This window comes from Rhodamnia argentea, chromosome 2 (genome assembly GCF_020921035.1).
Source record: "Rhodamnia argentea isolate NSW1041297 chromosome 2, ASM2092103v1, whole genome shotgun sequence".
NCBI lineage: Eukaryota > Viridiplantae > Streptophyta > Magnoliopsida > Myrtales > Myrtaceae > Rhodamnia > Rhodamnia argentea.
Window position 1 is genome coordinate 4,581,545 of NC_063151.1, and position 19,792 is coordinate 4,601,336.

A 19,792-nucleotide genomic window follows, 5' to 3' on the forward strand; every position below is an offset into this window, starting at 1 on the left:
GCATGTCTCAACAACAATTTTCTTATTAATAGCTTTCATTGAACCTCGAAGACGGTTGATAAAAACAAAAGAGTTGAAAAAGAAAAATTTTAAAAAGAAGAAGAAGAAGAAGAAGAAAAATATCAATAAATGCGAACTTAAATTAAATTAAACCACGAAGAGAAATCCATTGAAATTTGCATTATTGCTTAAACGCGGGGAAAATACCTATAGATTTGAAAAAATATATAGTGGAGTATATCATAAAAGGCAAATAAAAAGATAATACCAATTAAATTTAATTCGAAAATGTGGATTGTGGATATAATGGGAGAATGGAAAGTAAAATTAATACTAAACGTCGCAGTTAAGCAAATTATTAATTCTGCTGAGATGGTTTCTAGGTGACGGCGACTTTCATGTAAACGCATAACGATCTTTTTCCTTTTTATTTTTATTTTTATTTTCAACAACCAAAGGGTCATTTTAACAATATACAATCTATGGTGGCTTACTTAGAGAAAACACTTAAAAGGAGACTCTATTGTAATTGTAATTATAGAGTATATAGCTTCCACTCATAGAGTCTCCTTTAAGCGAGCCAGGTCTTTATAACTAATTACAATTTTAGGTGCCACACTTAACAAAAATAAAAACTTCTTCGAGTACCAAAAAAAAAAAAAATCCAACATCTTCGGTGATACTAAACAATCTTAAGTGAATCAGTCATCCTACTTTCGCCAAATACCAAGCTTGTCGCGGACTAGAGCACTCTTAGGAGCTATTTTGAGCTGAGAAAGTTGTCCAAAAAGTCTTAAACTTATTGTACAACGGCTAATTTAGTCTTAAAATTTTCAATTATGCTTGATTAGTTGTAAACCTTTTGATTGCTAATTTAGTCATAAACCTTTTAGTCTTAAATCTTTTGATGATTTGCCAATTTAGTCCCAAATCTTTTACCGAATTGCCAATGGAGTCTTTTTGAACAATTATCCAAATAATAGGTTTATGATTAAATCAACACGATTGAAATGTTTGGGACTAAATTGGCATAATGGAATAATTACCAAAAAAAGTCATAAACTTATTGTACTTGTGCCAATTCGGTCCTAAACATTTCAACTGTATCAATTTAATCATAAATATTTTGATGATTCACCAATTTAGAGTCCTAAACCTTCTAATCGTGTTATTTTAGTCCTAAATCTTTTGAAATTTTGTCAATTTAGTCTTATATCTTTTGAAGTTTTGCTATTTTAGTCCTAAACCTATTATTTGAGTAATTGGCCGAAAGAACTAAATTGATAATTCGTTAAAAGGTTTAAGACTAGTTTGGCAATTTGTTAAAAGGTTTAGAACTAAATTGGTATTATTGAGAGGTTTAGAACTGAATTAGCAAATTGTTAAAAGGTTTAGGATTGAATTGACATAATTAAAAGGTTTATGACTAAATTGGCACAAGTGTAATAGGTTTAAGACTTTTTCGACAATTTTCGCTAGGGATAATTGAAAGATGTATGACTAAATTGGTCACCGTAAAATAGATTTAGAACTTTTTGAACAATTATTTCATTTTGAGCTCTATACGACAATATTCAACATCAAACATCGCCTCATATTCAAGCATAGTATTGAGGGTGACAACGTTTGGCAACGCAATTCAACAGATGGGGGCCTGGTCATCGCGGCTTCAATGAGTTCTTGCACAAGTCCCACGCTTCTCTTGGTATTAGAAACATAACATGAATAACGATATACGCCAAGAGGCTAATTAGGCTATAATCCTGGCAATCAAAACCTAACTTTTAGTTTTCCCTAGTTTCTTTAGCTATAACCTAGAGATTAAAGTTGTCTTTGCCTTCAACCGCAGGAGCGATCTCTTTGCTCGATCTTGCCCACGAATCTAGAACCAAACATTATTGAATTGTAAGTGGAAAAGCTGCTCAATGTGCGCTTGGAATGAGGTAATGTCTAGGGCAATAAATACGATGTACCTATAAGTATGGACAACCTCAAGAAGTTATGGATCTACTGTAGTGAATCCACCGAGCAAGGGCACACCGGACGATCCCCGTGTCATTCAAAAGCCTTCCAGTATTTCTGGGCTTCACTTAGATGCTTCTCTTCTCGTTTTTGGTTCCCCAATAATTGAGAAGCTAATGTATATTCAAGCAAGGAGTTACATGAAGGTCAAAATGTCGTCTGCCAACTACATTTTACTAGGACGACCAAGTGGATTGCGATAGCTAAATCTATCCGAATTGTCGATTGTGCGAACATTGGCTCATTGCATCTTGCATAGGTCAATATGATTGATCATTGTCATATGTTCTTCATATAGGTCGGAACAAAGAGATTGATGTGATAAACGCATATCGAGCTTCTACACCAAAAACTCTCCCGTAAGAATCGGTATATATGCAATCTCATGAGTTATAGATATGTAGGGCTGCCACAATCTACTAAATCTTGATTTAGTCGTTTCTTGGTAAATAATTCTACCAAAAGTTTCATTAAATTTGGATTTCACGAAGTTTGATGTTGCTATCCTGCAGTATAGTTGCTTGGGGTGGTTATTCAGTTCTAAAAAAAAAAGCATGCAAGACTATATGTTCATACTCACTCAATACAACATGAAACATTCAACCTTAAGATTCACTTGTCGGCATGACTGCTCCTGAGGGTTTAGGCCAAGACAAGGGCTAAAAGTAAAACCGAACAACCTCGCCGTTGTTCCTCCAATGAAACAACAAGTTAGTGCCTTTTTCCCCCTTCTTGTTTCGGGGCAATTGACCCTCCCAAGTCCAAACATTTGGCCTTTTCCCAGTCGACAAAGGACGAGGATATGATTAGCACCTTCTTTGACCATTCCACCAGATTCTCTCTCTATCTCTCCCCTCTTTTTCTCTACCTTTCTTCCAACTCTCGGCAAATTCAAAGACGACCCTTCATCGGTCGAAATCAAACAGTTCCTCGCAATGTCAAGGGCCGTAATCATTTCAAAAGAAAAATAACACAACACGAAACACCACGATAACCGAAAGAGTCTGTACGTTCTGACTTGACTCGACTCGTAAAACTCTCTCTTCTTTAACCTTTCTGCATGGCTAGGGTTAGCAGTAACAAAGCAACATAACAAAACAAAAGCAAAAGCATGCTATGGTGGTCTTTATAGGGGTAGTTGGTCGTTAAAGGGGCGAAACAGTCCGCCCTAGATTCACGTGAACCGGCGACTATCACGGCGCTGTGAGGACTTTCATGGAGAAAAAAAAGGAGGTTTCTTCAAACGAAAGAACAGTAGAGAACATGATTCCGGGTCTTTCGAGCGAGTTAAAAGATGATTTCGAAATTTTTTTTTATCATCGTTCTCTCTCCGGTCTCTAGATTTTGTTCTTCCTCCGCTCCGCGTCCCTCCTCCTCGCATGTGATGCAATCACTTCCTTTTCAATCTAGTGGTAGGATAACATGATTATGTGTACGAAATCTCTTCTTCTTTCTTGTTCTTTTTCGGTATTTTGCGGGAAACGACATGTGAGGGCGAAGTAGATCTCGATTGACCCAAAGGCCGCGTCCACTCGATGCGTCATTCAAGATTAATCGAGCCAAAGTCTTCAGATATTTTGCGGTAAGAAGAAGAAGAAGAAGCAAAAGCAGAAACTCGGGATTGCTCGAGCAATCTAAGATAATACGCTTGTGCCAATTGATACCGATGCAATCCATAAATGGAATTTCTTTACAAGATACACTAGATAAGTTCGACACAAAAAGGCATTCAAATTAAAATGCTAGATTACTGTGATTAACACTAATGATGAATCTCAAAAGAAACTCATTTTTTTGGACATAGTAATGGTTGTCATGTGATTGGATAGTGGATACAAGTGTGCCACACGGGCTAAACTTGTTCGAGGGATAGGTGGCTTTTAACACAAATCATCAATCCAACAAAGACTAGGAGTCTAATCACTACTTAAAAGGGGGTTAGGTTTACAAACTTAACTTGATTTCTGGGATATGACTTGAATCAAGCAGTTTTATAATCATCCTCGTTCGTCTTGGATTATGGTCTCTTTCCCTTCCCATTATCTCATTATGTCCTCGCATAGGGACGATCGTTTTCTCCTTTAAAAAAGGAGTATAATGATGCTAGGAAAAGCTTGCTTCCTGTTTGGTTCAAAGCCGTAATAATCGAAACTTTTTAATCATTTCTTAAACGTAATTTAGGTTCAGGTTCAACTTGTGAACTCCATTATTAGTGACATAAAGTAGAGGTTAGAAGTTGAAGGAGCAGACACATTCTTGTGTGTCTTAAAAAGTCCATCTCCTCAATTTTCTTCTTTCTTCTCCATTGCACCGTGATTTACTTTGACAATGATACCATACTCATTCTTCTTTTGACCTCATTTTCCTAGCAAAGAAATGGGGTATGCTTATATCGCCTTTACCATTATCAAATTGAGTTGACTCAAGTATGGCTTTTTATTACATCTATCTCGAAATTGATATCCGATAATCCGACGGTTTATCTGGTAGGTAAAGGAAGTTGCATCATACATTGCACTCGATATTCAATAAGATACTTCTGGCACTTAGTCAATTAACTTAAGTTGATCGCATATGCTAAGAAACAAGGGATGAGGATCATCTGCCCTCGTTGATTTCCCCATCATCTTTCCCATTCACGAAGGGTGCATTTGTTTCACATAAAACTCCATGAAAAAGGAAAATAATTTCGGGGAAATCATTTTTTGATAATATATGACCAAAAATGTTTGCTCGTATTTGGTTCTCATTTGAAAAATGATTTCAATCTCATAACTTTATTTTAGGCTAAAAAATAAATTCAAAATTTTAAATTTTGTTATTTTAATTTTTTATTATTTTTTCTTTCTTATTCTTTTATTCTACCTTGTCGGTCCCCGAGAGAGCTCGAGGCCAAGATTCGTTAGGCCTCGAGCTATCCAGATCTAGCGAGGCTCGGCCTCGCTCCAGGTCGAGCCTCACCGGCCCATGCTTATGGCTGGTCATTAAGCGTAGCCGAGGCCAGGCGATCGGTCGAGGGAAAGAAAAAAAATATAATGAAATATTAAAATGTCAAAATAAAGTATTAAAAAATTCTAGAGGAGTAATTCTGAGAAAGTGTTTTCATCTTTTCAGATTGGGGAATTCACTTTCATGATCTTATGCATAAATATTTTCATTGACGGGCAAGTTTTTTCGGTTAACTTGTCATTTTCGGAGAACTAAACCGATAAAAGTTCGGAAAATGAATTCCCGAAAAACACTTTCACTCAAACAAACACACCCTAAATCCCAAAACATATCCATTTCAAGATGACAAAACAAGTTCGAGAATAAGTTGATTTCTCTCGTGCGGTTTTATCTCTGAATCCTCAGTTGTCCTCCTCGTCCCTGCTGTTGGCTGCGGTCTATTTAACATCGCTCCATCGTACAAAAGGAAAAGACCCAGCAACATTATGGGAAACTAATCATTTGGCGCTGGTTTTCATTGGTCTGGTTGCTGGTTGCTTGTTGGCTCGTCTCCGCTTCAGAAGACAGCTTGTGTACATGGATGACATATGTCCACAATGAAGCCAAGCCCTACTGTTATATGCTTCTGGTTTCTTTTTAAACTTAAAGGTCTTCTTTCGGGACAAAACTTTGAAACTTAAACGATAATCGGCCGGCAAAAGTTTTCATTCAAAACACCTCTTGATGAAATAATCGTAACCAGACAAAACAAAGGACATACATAGTCCCCTATGTGGTAGTGATTGTCCCTGTAGTAAGATACAAGAAAACCCAGCATACTTTATTGCTTACTAAGTGCCTCGCTCTGACAAAAAGACAAGAAAGAATGAAAAACATATAGGCGGCATATTGTTTGATTTAGACTGAACGATTCGTCCTGTAGGAATGACTGGTCATAGTACAGTAAATAGTGAATACTATTTGCAATTCTTCAAGATATTAAAAAGCTATTAATGTTCAAAATTTATGATATCCCGATACGCCGAATAATAATAACATTTAAGGATACTAAAATCGATATGTAAAATTGAAATACTGAGTGACATAGCTGCAGATTATAAATAGAATCATAGTAGACACTCGAATCCTTTATGTTATTGAATTTCTCTTAAAATTTTAGTCACGCCAAAATAATATTTTCAAGTTATTTGTGGCTTGTTGAGCACAGCCTCAAAGTCTTACTGAATTATAGATAACACCAAATAAAAGAGGAAAAGCCTCTTTGGTTTAATTTCCATACCCTTTCTTTTTCTTTTAGCGCTTTAAACTTGAGCTTGAATTTATAAAGAAAATTTTCCAAAATGCATGTGTTTTTCTTAATAGCCCTGCTTCTCTCTGTCTCTCTCTCTCTGTCTCTCTCTCTCTCTCTCTCTGCGGACAAACATCATTGCTAGAGTAGAGACAGTGTCTCGAGATGGATATCAGGCGTCAATCTTGGGCCAGCCTTGTCGCTGCATGTGATCGCCATGTCTGTGAGATTTCGCGTATACCATGACACTGCAACGAAAGGTACTTGCAAAAATAAAAAAAGCCCTGTAACGTAAAGTGTCGTCCATAATTGCAAGCCACTTTTTCTCTCGCCACTAGTTGCCTCATAGGTAAAAAGGAGAACATAGTTACCTCATCTTTTGGGTGCTAATTATTTTCTCTTGTGAGGATAGTCGCAATTGCAAAAATAAACGAAGAATAATATCCACTCATGTACATTTAACCGATGACATATTTATCACAAGAAAATACAATACGTAAAAGAAAATGCAAATGAACAAATCGGTTTTAATAAACAAAAAAAAAACAATTAATTTTTCATAATATTGTAACTGAGATCAACTTTAAAGTTGTCGTTGATCTTGTTATCCAGAGCTTATGATTGATAGTGCTGACCCTATTTTGCTTGAAGATATCATATGACTGTTCCGCTCTCACTTTGAGTTTAAAGTGCAACATAACTTGTGAGAAGGAAATTGCTCTACTAATTGGCTTGCTAATCTTGGAATGCATAATCGCTTGGATACTAGTTTCTTTTCATGACCTCTACTTGATGTTTTATTAGGTGATAAAATAGAGATAGTAGATCTACGACCTTAAATTTTTCGTATTCGGCTCTAGCCCTTTTTCATTCCAAAGGGAAAACCTAAATATGGTATAATATCCGAACGAGCCTATTCACTATGTAGACGAATTAAGCTAAATTTGGCGTACCAACGGATCTATGCTTCCGATTATATACACTAATTAGCATTTTTGTGTTGTAGTGGTCCAAATGCAACTATTTATGCTCCTGTCTAATTACTCGACAAGACTTCCTGCCCTATTGGCCTTACCCTAGGAGCTCACCTTCTTCATTCTCTATATATATATTCAACCTCACTAGCCTCTTCTTCCAACTCCTGTCTCTTCTCTTCTCACTCCAGCAAGCAATACGTTAACGAAGAGCCACCTTCTTCATCACGCTCTCTAGCCATGGATTTTAAGGGAGACAACGTTGTCATTTCGAACATCAAGCTCGAGAAGTTGCTCTGCATGAAAGGTGGCAAAGGAGAGAACAGCTATGCTAATAACTCCCAAGCTCAGGTTTGATTTGCTTCGCTCATCTCAGTTGTCTCCATCTCGTTCTCTCCCGATCATCTAAGCCATCGCGTAACTCCACCATGTGCGCGAACCGGATCTCTCTCTATGATTAGAGAAAGCAAGATTGATCTAGCTCTCTTCTCTCCATGAAAAAGTTGGAGCTTTTAGCATCCGAGTTTCATTTGGTCCGAGAGCTGGACCGGTTTCCTTGTATATAATGTTCGTCAGGCTTCATTTTTTTTTTTCTTGTAATTTTCTATGATCCATATGCCTGATATCTATTCATCAAATTCCGGCTAATGCTTAAAAGTACTCATTTAACCTTCAAAAGGAACCATTGTTTTTGATTTCCTGAAAGTTTTCGAGAGAAGAATGAACTCTGAACAAAGGTTTATTTTTTTCATGCAGGCCATACATGCTCGCTCCATGCTTCACCTCCTCGAAGAAAACCTAGACAGGGTCCAACTCATGACCTCCCCGGAAGTCCCCTTCGTGGTGGTCGACTTGGGTTGCTCCAGCGGCAACAATACCATCTACGTCATCGACGTCATCATCAAGCACATCACCAAGCGATTCGAAGCCCTCGGGATTGAGCTGCCTGAGTTCTCAGCGTTCTTCTCCGACCTCCCGAGCAACGACTTCAACACTCTCTTCCAGCTCCTCCCACCCTTAGCTGTGGGCAGCATGGAGGAGTGCCTCGCCGCCGACCACCACCGATCCTACTTCGCAGCCGGTGTGCCCGGGTCGTTCTACCGCCGGCTATTCCCGGCTAGATCGGTCGACGTGTTCCATTCAGCGTTTTCCTTGCATTGGCTCTCGCAGGTGAAGATCTTGTACATATTCCAACTAAATTCAATTCTGGGTGCGTATGTGCATTAATTGCTATCATTTGTGCTGCGTCAGTGTACATAACTAGACTAGCATGAAGAACAAGCTAGGACAATAAAATCACGATAGGATCCAACGAATTGTTAGTCTTAAGCACAAGATTGTTGGGAAATCGACATAGGAGTGGATGTTGTAAGCATTGTCATTAAAGGTTGGCTCTACTTGGGGACCAAAGTTAGTTTTTTTTTTTTTTTTTCCTTTACAGTAATGTGAAAAAGGACAAATTTGCAAAATTAATAACATATTCACATATCAACGCATTCAATGAGAATCACAATGTTTTGCTGCGACATGGAATGATACGAACTTAGACACATGAATGTAAATTTATGTACTCTTGGTTCTATGTAGCTGATCATCTCGTTTTCTAAATGGCAAGGCCAAATACACAAGAGTTGTGACTTTTTCTGGTTTAAAACTAGACTGGAATAATAAATTGGAAAATTGGATGGCCATCAAAATAATCAGTTTCATCGCGAAAGATGGTTGGGTGAATGATAAAGGGGCTGGAAGGGCCATGATGAGAGCTTGGAAGTCGTCGACTTTCGAAAAGGATTACCTCATGGGTTGGACCAAACTGCTACCGACAGGGGCGGGCCGACATTGGAAAGCTGTTTTGGACTTTCAGGCTCAAACTCTGAAGCTCAACAGTTGAAAATTTCGAACCGTTTCGGAGAATTATGTGATGTGTTGACCAAGTTTTATGGATGATGTTCCGGATGAAATGCGTTCTGTTTGTTTTCTGCAAGCAACAAAACAAGATAAACCCTTATTTCTCATTGCCATAAAGATTGTGAAGAAATGACTTGATCGTCACGAAACTTCGAAAATGTTTCGATGCACAGGTGCCAGAGGCGGTGGTGGACAAGAGATCGCCGGCGTACAACAAAGGGAGAGTGTTCATCCACGGTGCGAGTGAGATCACAGCAAATGCATACAAGAAGCGGTTCCAGGCCGATTTGGCGAGCTTCTTGAGATCAAGATCGCAAGAGATGAAGCGGACCGGATCGATGTTCCTTGTCTGTCTGGGCCGGACCTCCGTGGACCCCGCCGACCAGGGCGGGGCCGGCCTCCTCTTCGGGACCCACTTCCAAGACGCTTGGGACGATCTCGTCCAAGAGGTAAATTGAAAACATCGCGTCGATATCCAATCTCGTGCTTCGTCTTGGGCTTGCGTCTGAACTGTTACCATCTCTTTTTGGACCCCATTGCCATGCGGGAGTGCCAATGTGCATCAAGTACTTTGACTGCAAGAGGGCTATGGTTATTGATTAGTTGTTGCTATGGCGTCTTGAGACCGTATGATGAAATGGCAGCCACCATGATTTAGCCCCCGTGAATTGTAGGCCATCTGATCTTTTGATCCGATTGGGGCTCTGCTGATCAGATGGCCTGCAATATCTTATCCGAAATGCCAGTTAGGTGGGCCACACCACACCATTGACCACCTATTGGATACGATTTTTACGGAGCAAGGGAAAGGATAAACCTTCAGCCAAAGGACAATGCGATCATGTGCTGGAACTAGACAAGAAAGTTCCCTTTAGATAAAAATTGAGTGCAAGGAAGCATTGAGTATGATCCTTTTCCGGTCCCTCCCGAAAAAAAAAAAAAAACTTTTGTTGATAAAGCTACATTTTTTAAGCTCATAACTAGTGTTCATGTGATGAAAAGTTTGAAGCAAGTCTTGAGCATGTAATTGTTTTGCATATCTCTACTTTGAACTAACTAGCATGGATATGATTACAGGGCCTCATTAGCAGCGAGAAGCGCGACAGCTTCAACATTCCTGTGTACGCGCCGAGCCTCCAGGACTTCAAGGAAGTAGTCGAGGCCGACGGCTCCTTCGCGGTAGACAAGCTCGAGGTGTTCAAAGGGGGAAGCCCTCTAGTGGTGAGCAAGCCGGACGACGCGGCCGAGGTGGGCCGGGCACTAGCCACCAGCTGCCGGAGCGTGGCCGGGGTCTTAGTTGATGCTCACATTGGCGATCACCTCAGCGAGAAGCTGTTTCTACAAGTCGAGCGTCGAGCCGCAGGCCACGCCAAGGAGCTACTAGAGCAGCTACAGTTCTTTCACATCGTTGCTTCCCTATCCTTTGCTTAGAGGAACCAACAGGGCTTTTGAAAATAGGGGGAATTTGGGATTTCCTAGTACTCTTGTCTCTTTTTGCACTTTTCTGTGCCTCTCTTTTGGGTTAAGTTTCTTACATTTTGCATAGTTAAAGCAAAGAGAGAAGAAAGCACCTTCTTTCCTTCATCAAACTGTCTCTGCTTTTTGTCTGATATTGATTCATACTGTAGTTATCTTATCTTCAACAAATAATATGGGCGTGTTAGTGTCTCTGTCTTCCCTCTACTTCTAAGCCTAGTGAATAATTAGACACTCGTCTTATTTTGGCTTCTTATGTGAATAATTTGTCGGGCCTTTGGTTGTTACGAACATAGTCTTGGTCGAAAACGCACAGCACTGTTGTTTCATTCTCTTTGTGTTATCGCACAAGTCTACAGAAAGTGCTCATTGCAGAGTACTGCACATCTAGAGTGGGTGCCTCTTGAGGCAGTCATTACATGGACTGGAAAATTCAAATTCTGTGACCGAGTGATGTTGCAGCTTCAAGCACTTGCATCGTGTCCCTCCGCTTCTGGTGGAGAATAGATGATGATTTCCTCCTTCTCCGGCAATCTGAAGCTGACCCTCTTCTTCGTCTTCTTGCTTTGGCCCCGGCTTAAGGAAGAACGAGGAATCATTTGCGACCCGTCCGCTGATCCACCATCGAATTCCTTGAGTAACTTGTCCTCTGAGAAACTTGAACGCCAATTCGAAGACGATTTGGTATGGTCGAGCAATGCCGGGTGGACCCTGTTGGAGAAGTGCTTGAACGAGTGTGTTTCGCTATTTGCCGAGCTCTTCTCCGAGACCGGGGATGACAAGAGCCGTTCTTCAAGGGTAGTGTACCACCCATTGGCATTGTGATCACCTGTAATGATTTCTCGCTCATTTTGCTTCTTGTGTGGATGGAAGTTCCTGCTGCTCCTTTTCCTACTCAATAAGCACTTGTCCTTCATCCAAGTAACGACTGAAGTTGCTACAACCCCGTCTTTTTCTTCCTTAACATAATCACTTGCCTTGCGTAGTCTCTTAGGGCTTGATGGCATCCCCAAGCAAGATTGCCCAATTCCCATCTCTCGATCACAAAATAGAGAGCAATGTGAGTTTCAGAGCAAGTGATTATCATCTATTGGAGACATTATATAATGCGCTTAGACGGGTTCATCAAGAAAGGAGGATTGAGAAGCATTGGCCCAGTTCTCATCGGTGGGATTCGTGGGAAAACGTGACTTTAGAGTGAATCGCGACAAACAAAAAGCTTCCACCTTGGGTTTGTTTTATCTTTGATTTCATTAGTAAGCATCGATTCTGTGATCTCTTATGGAGTTTGTCAGGTACGGGCATTGTCAGCACTTCAGCTAAGTCATCCAAAGATACTTCAAATTGTTGGGGAAGAGGACAAAAGACACTTGGGCTCATCAACATTCTCGTCGGAGAAGATCTGCATCGCAGTTTATGGTGACAAACTCCAAGGTCGACTGAGCATACAAAGCTAATTCCATACAGTCCATTTTTGTTGACATTGAAGACGAAGGACCGAGCCTTGAGTTCCACTTACATGAGGACAAGTTGAAGATGAGGCCTGAGCTGTCTACTGTCCCAGTAGCGAACCAGCAATTTCGGCCTATTCGATATGACAACTACTACTATTTCAAAATCTCAAATTACTCCAGGACAGGATTCCAGAGAACGAATATCACGCTAAAAGATGGGAGTCCTACATCATGGAATGCTCTTGCTAAAACCACCACTGCACGGCCGGCAGTCAAAAATTTTGAAATAAAGTTAGAAGGCCCGTGTCCTAACAGAAAGAACTGATAGAATGCTGAATTCGAGCTGTAAAGGAAATGCTAATTTCTATCCTGGCTTACATTCTTGGAAATTCGGTGCATCAGAAAAATAAGATGACCAAGCATCAATAACAGTTAAAACATGCGCTCCAAAGAGAGTCGGGGACAAAGTATAAGCTCAGGCATAAGCAAATTGCTACTAGTACCTGCAACCACATATTGATGTTTACATGCGTAGATAAGCTCACAACAGCCCAATTTGTTGGCGGTGCCAACTGAAACGGGGTCTAGTGACCTGTTATGACTAGAATGTATCCTGCAAAATGTGACACAGACGAATAAATTTAAGATGCCATCATACCATTCGCAGCTCTACAACAGAGTCCTCTCAAAGTCACTCGCTAATATTACACATATCCTATGACTAGGGAGAAATTTGGCTCAACGATAGTAAAAATGGTGAACGAGTTTACGAATCTCTATGACTAGGGAGATGGTGGAACCGGTTCAGTGCCAGAAACATGTGAAGCAGCATCTTCCTTCGTCATGGCAACATAGTTAGCAGGGGCAGATAGCCTGGCATCCCTTTTCGCATCCTTCGAATTCGACTTGCTACCATTTTGCGGATTCAGAGATAATCGTCTGGAAGGAGTTCCGTTGGCACCTCCATTTGCACGAGGGCCTACAACCTTCTTCGTCCCGACTGGTCTTGCAGGGCTTGGTCTTGAACCAAAAATCGCCTCTTGTTCTGTGCTCTGCTGCTCATGGAACTTTTTGTGGTCCTATCAATGTGCAGATTAAGAGAAGAAGATTCAGAATGGAACCAAACATAGCAAACAAGAGCAGATGAGCAAATACAGAGCTTGTTTTTTATTGAATAGTGAAGCCACACGTAATGTTCTTTTTTTCCTTTTCTTTTTTTGGTCTGGAAGCCATGTGTAATGGTTAATCAGTTAGAAGTATGTGCATGATCAAGCCATCTTATTTAAGGTGTAACTTACTCTCATACGCCGCTTCTCCTCCTCTCTTTCATGCCTCAGCATGGTATATTCATCAAGCATGGCGAGGAGAGGAACCCCGTCATATGTAAATGACATGCCATGATCTTCCTCCCATGCTCTAGTTTTTGCCACCAAGGATTCAACCAATGCTGCACATGGACAATAATCTCAGTATCTGGTTTAAGGGCCTAAGTTTTTATTGTTCGTGGGCTGACAGGCATCACTCTTAGTTCCCCACTTATGACAAATTCAAGTCCAGAGGAACCATTCTATTAACTACATCTAGAAACCCCCCGGTGAAATTTGTCACGATCAACCGCATTGCTACTCAATTCACAATGATTAAGGAACAAGAGGAGCAACCCCCATCCTTAATGGGGCAGAGCCAGGGGATTCAGCAAATCGGTTCAGCGGAATAATTATATAGTGTATTCTCAATGAGTTGGAAGCTTCATAAATTTTGACTACATAATTTGTATGTAATAGTGCCATACAACAAGAAAGATGTTGTAAGCATGTAAATATTACCGGTAAAGTAACTGTATATCAAACATAATTAAGTATTATTGCATTGGTAGTGTTCTCTTGTATGAGTAAATCAGAAAGAATGGAGTTCTTTGTTACAGGAATCAGGGTTAAATGGGTCATCTCTTCAAAAACTTTGAGGTGATATCTTTTTCGCTTGGAGAAAAACTGAACAGAGTTAAAGAATCCATGAATTCAGTGGAGTCCATTCCCCACCAGATGAGCACGACCCACCAACCCAAACATCCTAGATCCTCCTTGATTTCGGTAAAAGAGAAAAAGCAGAGATCCAAGAATCAGCAAGAAAGTCTTGACTAGACTTAATCTAACATGCATACTTTAACATGTAGACATGCACATTAGAAGAAATCAGAATATCCCCGTGATTGTTGTCAAAACTAGTCACCATGCTGCTTTAAATAAATAGTACCGGGAATTTTGTTGACAAGGATCCGGGCTTTTTCAGCACGCTTGAGATTTAAGTGTGCACCTCTGCTAGCATTGTACCTGTTATCATCCTGCTCACAAGGGCAATTTTCATGAATGGAGGAATCAAGTAATGAAACCATGGTGCAAATATCTGGAATGGCGCTCTCAGCCAATATTCCCAATCTCAAGTGCTGCTCTTTGTTATAACTTATGACAGAAGGGAATATCAAATCCACCCAGGACACCAATGAAATACAATGAGATTCACTCTCAAAGAAATATAAACTCCTACACTACGGTGCATCCCACAGACAATACAGAGTTTTGAATAGCTAAGAGAAACATTACAAAGTTAGGCAATCAGATGTCATGACAGTCTAAATGATTCAGTTAAATAGCTTTTGTTAATGGCAACGCAAATAAATGACTTCTCATACAATGAGTTTGGCCACTGACTTATCCTAGCAACAACTGGAGATTCTAGAAGGGTATCTTATCACTGGAAAACTCAAGCAACATGCTCTGGATAGGTAGAGAGAGTACCCGGTTATAGTCTTCGAGCCAACTCTCCTCTTCACAGGCTGACATCCATTTCTCAACCTTGTCCAATATTTCTTTCCTGCTGAGAGCTTCGTCCCGTGCTTTTACAATTTGATTGTCCAAATCTGTTATTAATTCAGACGGCTCAACATTCCCAGACTCTATGAGCGCCATAATTTTTTCTCTAGCAGCCTCAGGATCTATTTCTATGTGTGCACGAGCAAATATTTCTTCAAGCTCAGCTTGTTTCTTAAATGCAATTTCCTTCATCCTGCTAGCTTTAAGCTGATCGAGCCTTTCGACTTCCACCTCAGCCTTAGTCACAGGAATGAGGAATATTAGTATGAGAAAGCTAAGACCCATCAATTACTCTAAAGTAGAGATTATAAATAGATATTCCGTATACCTGCTCAATCAGATCCATAGCAAGAGCACCAGGGGCGGTCACTTCATCAACAGAAGCTGAGATGTTGCAGGTCACATGGTCAAACAGTTGACGCTCTTCTTCAGAAGTATCCATCAGATTCCACAGATCTATTAGCTGGGTGGCCAATTCTTGAAGCTGCACAGAGCAAGGCACGTTACAAAATCATTAAGAAACATCCAACACGCATGCATTCATTCTATAGAAGATTGATGTAGCGACATCCTAGATGATAGAATGTGTCAAGAAATAATACTTGAGTTAGAGATGCTATAGACTTTTCATTGATAATGGGTACACATTAACATCTCAGGCGACCCATACAAATTTACTTTCTGCAAACAAATTTTAACTTCCTTTTGCAGCTTTTCCACAAGCATCAGAGGTATCAGAAGTCTACCTGTAAACTGACTCAATATGTCGTAAGTTTGTCCAGCACAACATGATATTGAGGCAAAGTTTCTTCTTTTAATTTTATCACCAAAAGTTCAATTTTCCTAACGGACTGGCTGCATACTGTCAAATGACAATGCTCGATAGTCCAACAATCAAACATGAAGAGAAGTTTAAAAATACTGCCTTGAAAGAAAGGTACATAGTTACCTTATGCAGCCTCTGCTTCTTATCTTCTTTAAGAGCTACTACTGTCTTAGCCAGCCTAGATAGTGTCTCGTTGCTAATGCTTTTGGATTGTGGACTGGTGGAGTCATTTAAGCTTGGGTGAACTTCTGTAATTGAACTGAAGAAATCCATCCCCAGGACCGAGCATAGATCATGCACAGTGCTCACAAATTCAAGTACTTTGTGCAACCTATCACTCTGCATCATTTAACAGATAAAACCCATCAACTTGATGCGACAAGGGGAAAGAGGAACTACGGTTAAGTGATATCTATATTGACTACCTCGCTGGAACAGAGCTTTTACCTTCTCCTTTTGAAGTTCTTGGAGTTGGGCTTGATACTCATTTAGCTTCTTCAGTGAGAGATCGGCCTCATCAACTTCAGGAGCTTGCTCGGTGAGGCTCAAGTTTCCAGCAATTTCACCACATATCCTCTGAATCTGAGACTGCACATCAGAGAATTCCTTAAGCCTTTCCTCTTTCTGTTTCCAAAGCTGTTCCAGTGCTGGTGCAATTGATGCAAGTTGTTCATTGATTGTTCCTGAAGCTTTATCAGGCTGCAATACCAAACAAACAACGTAAATGATTTCACAACTGCACGTAACACCACCAAATAATCACGTGAATCAACCAGAAATAACAGCATCTTAGAGCTTTAGTGTTACTGCTTTTCTTAACCAGCTTAAGAAAGATATTAAGCCATGCTACTCACAATTCCGACCACGCTTTTCTCTCCAAGAGCTGATAGAAGACTGGAGAGTTCAAGTTTGGCATCTGAAAGAGTCTGAAGAAGTTGGGCCCTCGACTTGTCAGCCTGGTCAACATTTCTCTTGTACACATCTAAACATTCCTGCTCTATTTGAAGAAGCAACTTATCCCGCTCCTCATCGCTTTCACCAACTTCATCCCATATTTCCTAAAGCAATTCATCATGTGAGTCTGAGCTTCTTCTTACTAAAAAACAGAAACTCGATGAGCAGTGAGGAATCAAAACCAAAAAGGCGCATCTGCGAAAGTAGAGTACCTGCAGTTTCTGCAACAATGAACCGCAAGTAATTTCCCCGAGAAGAGGGTCCCGACCACTCGCCACAGCCATTCCCGTCACTCCCACAATCTAGCTGTGCCACATAGATGGTTAACAAATCTCAGCTTTAAAGAAACACGGATTCCCCTTTCCAGGGAAAAATATTCATCAGAAAGACATAGGCAATCTCCACTAAAGACATGATATGAGAACCATAACAACCACTACTCGAGCAAGAGTCACATTCTTATTTCCTTTTAATCAAACCCATCTCCTTCTACTAAAACCCATCTCCTCCTCCAAATTTTATCAGCAAAACACAGACGATCTGCGCCGCACTTCATTCACTCACATTCACCTAGTAATCCGCGCGGCTATCAAACTATACCATCAAAATCAATCTCTCTCTCTCTCTCTCTCTCTCTCTCTCAACATCAACTTCTACTCCAATAGTAACTAAGCCCTCACTTACTTCGACCAGCTAGGAACGACCAAAGCAATCGGAAACCACTACCACCACATTTCAGTCGACAAAGCAAAGTGAACGACATCGAGTCACTTAGATCTCGACAGTCGATGAGAATCAGCACAAAACACAAACTAGACATGGTTATGAGCACGATGAGAGAGAGAGAGAGAGAGAGAGCTGCATTTGCAAAGTCTGCGTAGAAAAAGAGAGGATTTAGCAGAGGAAATGCCTACCCAGATCGTCCTCGGAGCTGCGAAATCTATGAGCTTCGCGGCTTCAGATCTAAAGCGCTTCCCCTCTCAGCGTCACTGTGAGAGTCCAGAGAGAGAGAGAGAGAGAAGGTCACTGTTGATGGAGAGAGAGTGAAGGAAGCAAACAAAGGACAGAGAAAGAGAATCAGAGAGAGAGAGAGAGAGAGTGTGTGTGTGTGTGTGTGGGGCCCTTGTATATAAATTGGTCTTGTTTTCTCTGTTTCTCATCGCTTTATCATCAACAGCTCTCTCTTTCGTCATGAATATAAATAAGGAAAAGCCACAAAAGTCCGACCCAAAAATAAAGCCACAAATTATTTTAAATTATATCGATTATGACATATTTATTTTAATTTTTTTCAAATCTATAGATATATTTACTTTCCGTCCAAATTACCTCGGTGTGTACGCTAAAAATTTACCTATATGGACGATGAAAGGTAAATGATGTGGACATAATGGCTCCCATGTGTCTTAAGTGAATTTAAAACCACATCATTTTCACTAGAAAATCATCCGACATAACATTATCGGTAGATAAACATATCATGCGATTACAAATACGAAAATATTTAGGTTAAATATGCTGCGGTAGGTAAAATTTTAAAAATTTTATTTTAAATGTGTAACAGAAGACATATTTTGATTTTTTTTTAGTGGCTTTTTTTTTCCATATTAATATAAACAAGGGCCAAACTGGTATTCTAATTAACAAGGCCGCGTTTCCCGGGTTTAATTACAGAGATTTGACACCGCCGAGCGGGGGTGGGGAGAGTGAATTGACCGACCGGTCTGGTCTGTCCATCCGCATTGACCGGGAGCGTCGATGGTTTGACTGGGCGGGTCCCCCCCGCTCCTCCTCTCAACAAGCAGCTTACCATTCCTTCGCTTTTCTCCCCCTCCTTTTCGTCGCCTCGTCTCATTTTTCCCCTTTTTTTTCTTTTTCATTTTCTTTTTCTTTTCCCATATAGTGAAACATTTATAAGTGGTCCGCATTCTTTGAAGCATGAACAACAACGATTCTTTAATAATCAGAAGAAGTGCAATTCTCTAATGGGACTGCATCAATGTCATGCCACGTCTTCCATCCATCCAACTTAGAGATTTAAGCGTGTCTATCGTCAAGGAAAAAAATCATCAAAAACCAAAAAAATATGCCCACAATAATATGCTACCCAAACTTCTTTTCGCAACACCGACATTCAAAAAAAAAATTATTTATGTGTCACATTTACCCTCTGTTAAAATCCCATGAACATGAACGTCATGTCCACGCGGCTTAAGTGAAATAAAAATTACGTCCTTTTTCTTTGGAAATTCTTATGCGGAAGCTTGACGCATGCAGGTACAAATTTGGGATTTTTTTATGTTATAAGAAAAAGTCTAGAGTAAGTGTGCCACTGATTTTTAATTTTCAATGTGATAAGAAAAAAATTTAAGATAAATATATCGTAGTAAGCATAATTTAGACATTTTTGTGGCTTTTTTCTTTGCCATTGTTGTGCTTAACATGGAAGGAAGCATTTGAATAGTACGTGTGATACCTAAATTCATTTGGTTTAGTGCTGAAATAGAAAATGCTGCATGAATACATGACGTTTGCCTTGGCTAACTCTTTAAAATTAGAATAGGCGAACGAGATGAATAATAAGTCGTGTCCGTAAAATCAGTAACAATGGAGCTATTGTCATTTCAATTAAATCGAGTTGTGTCATTCCAATTTCCAAGCTTCTAAAGAAATTCCTTAAAAATAGAAGCAATTACAAGTGTATTTAGTTTGATTTGTGACATTTTCTCGGAGACATTGTTTCAGTCCCGAAGAGCTTTTACAATCTGATGAATAATTACAGCTCGAAGAGCTGACAATCATCTAATAGGATATAAAGATGAATCCCATCCGTTTGTCACAAAACCTATCGCGTTTAACGCATTTACAAAGGAGTTGACGTGTTAATGTCACGAATAAAAACAATACCTAATTCCATTTTTTCGAAAGTTGACAACCCGACCAAAACAAAAAAAAAACAAAAAACAAGAAAGATTGATGGGACGGAGGGCAATTACGTACTTTTGGCTCGCGGAGGAGTTCACGTGCACGTCGACTTCGGAGTGTGCGGAACGAGGAATGGATCGTCTTTT

The 19,792-nt window shown here is 40.0% G+C and overlaps 2 protein-coding genes and 1 long non-coding RNA gene across 3 annotated transcripts; 1 reads left to right on the top strand and 2 right to left on the bottom strand.

Moving 5' to 3' along the window:
- Window positions 1-1,489: 1,489 nt before the first annotated feature.
- On the bottom strand, window positions 1,490-17,629 carry LOC125313826. Its single transcript, XR_007197489.1, has 3 exons — window positions 17,215-17,629; window positions 9,287-9,290; window positions 1,490-1,500 (listed from the first exon to the last, which is right to left on the bottom strand). It is a non-coding gene; the product is annotated as an uncharacterized LOC125313826 (long non-coding RNA).
- On the top strand, window positions 7,389-10,811 carry LOC115749976 (indole-3-acetate O-methyltransferase 1). The gene is made up of 4 exons (XM_030687036.2): window positions 7,389-7,584; window positions 7,990-8,403; window positions 9,315-9,590; window positions 10,219-10,811. The coding sequence occupies exons 1-4, from the start codon at window positions 7,474-7,476 to the stop codon at window positions 10,570-10,572; spliced, it is 1,155 nt and encodes a 384-aa protein (XP_030542896.1). The 5' UTR covers window positions 7,389-7,473; the 3' UTR covers window positions 10,573-10,811.
- On the bottom strand, window positions 12,554-17,805 carry LOC115749973 (65-kDa microtubule-associated protein 1-like). The gene is made up of 10 exons (XM_048274314.1): window positions 17,636-17,805; window positions 16,934-17,027; window positions 16,622-16,825; window positions 16,215-16,466; window positions 15,891-16,106; window positions 15,270-15,425; window positions 14,867-15,178; window positions 14,325-14,412; window positions 13,370-13,518; window positions 12,554-13,150 (listed from the first exon to the last, which is right to left on the bottom strand). Exons 2-10 carry the CDS (start codon window positions 17,003-17,005, stop codon window positions 12,854-12,856), a joined length of 1,746 nt encoding a protein of 581 aa, XP_048130271.1. The 5' UTR covers window positions 17,006-17,027; window positions 17,636-17,805; the 3' UTR covers window positions 12,554-12,853.
- Window positions 17,806-19,792: the final 1,987 nt, after the last annotated feature.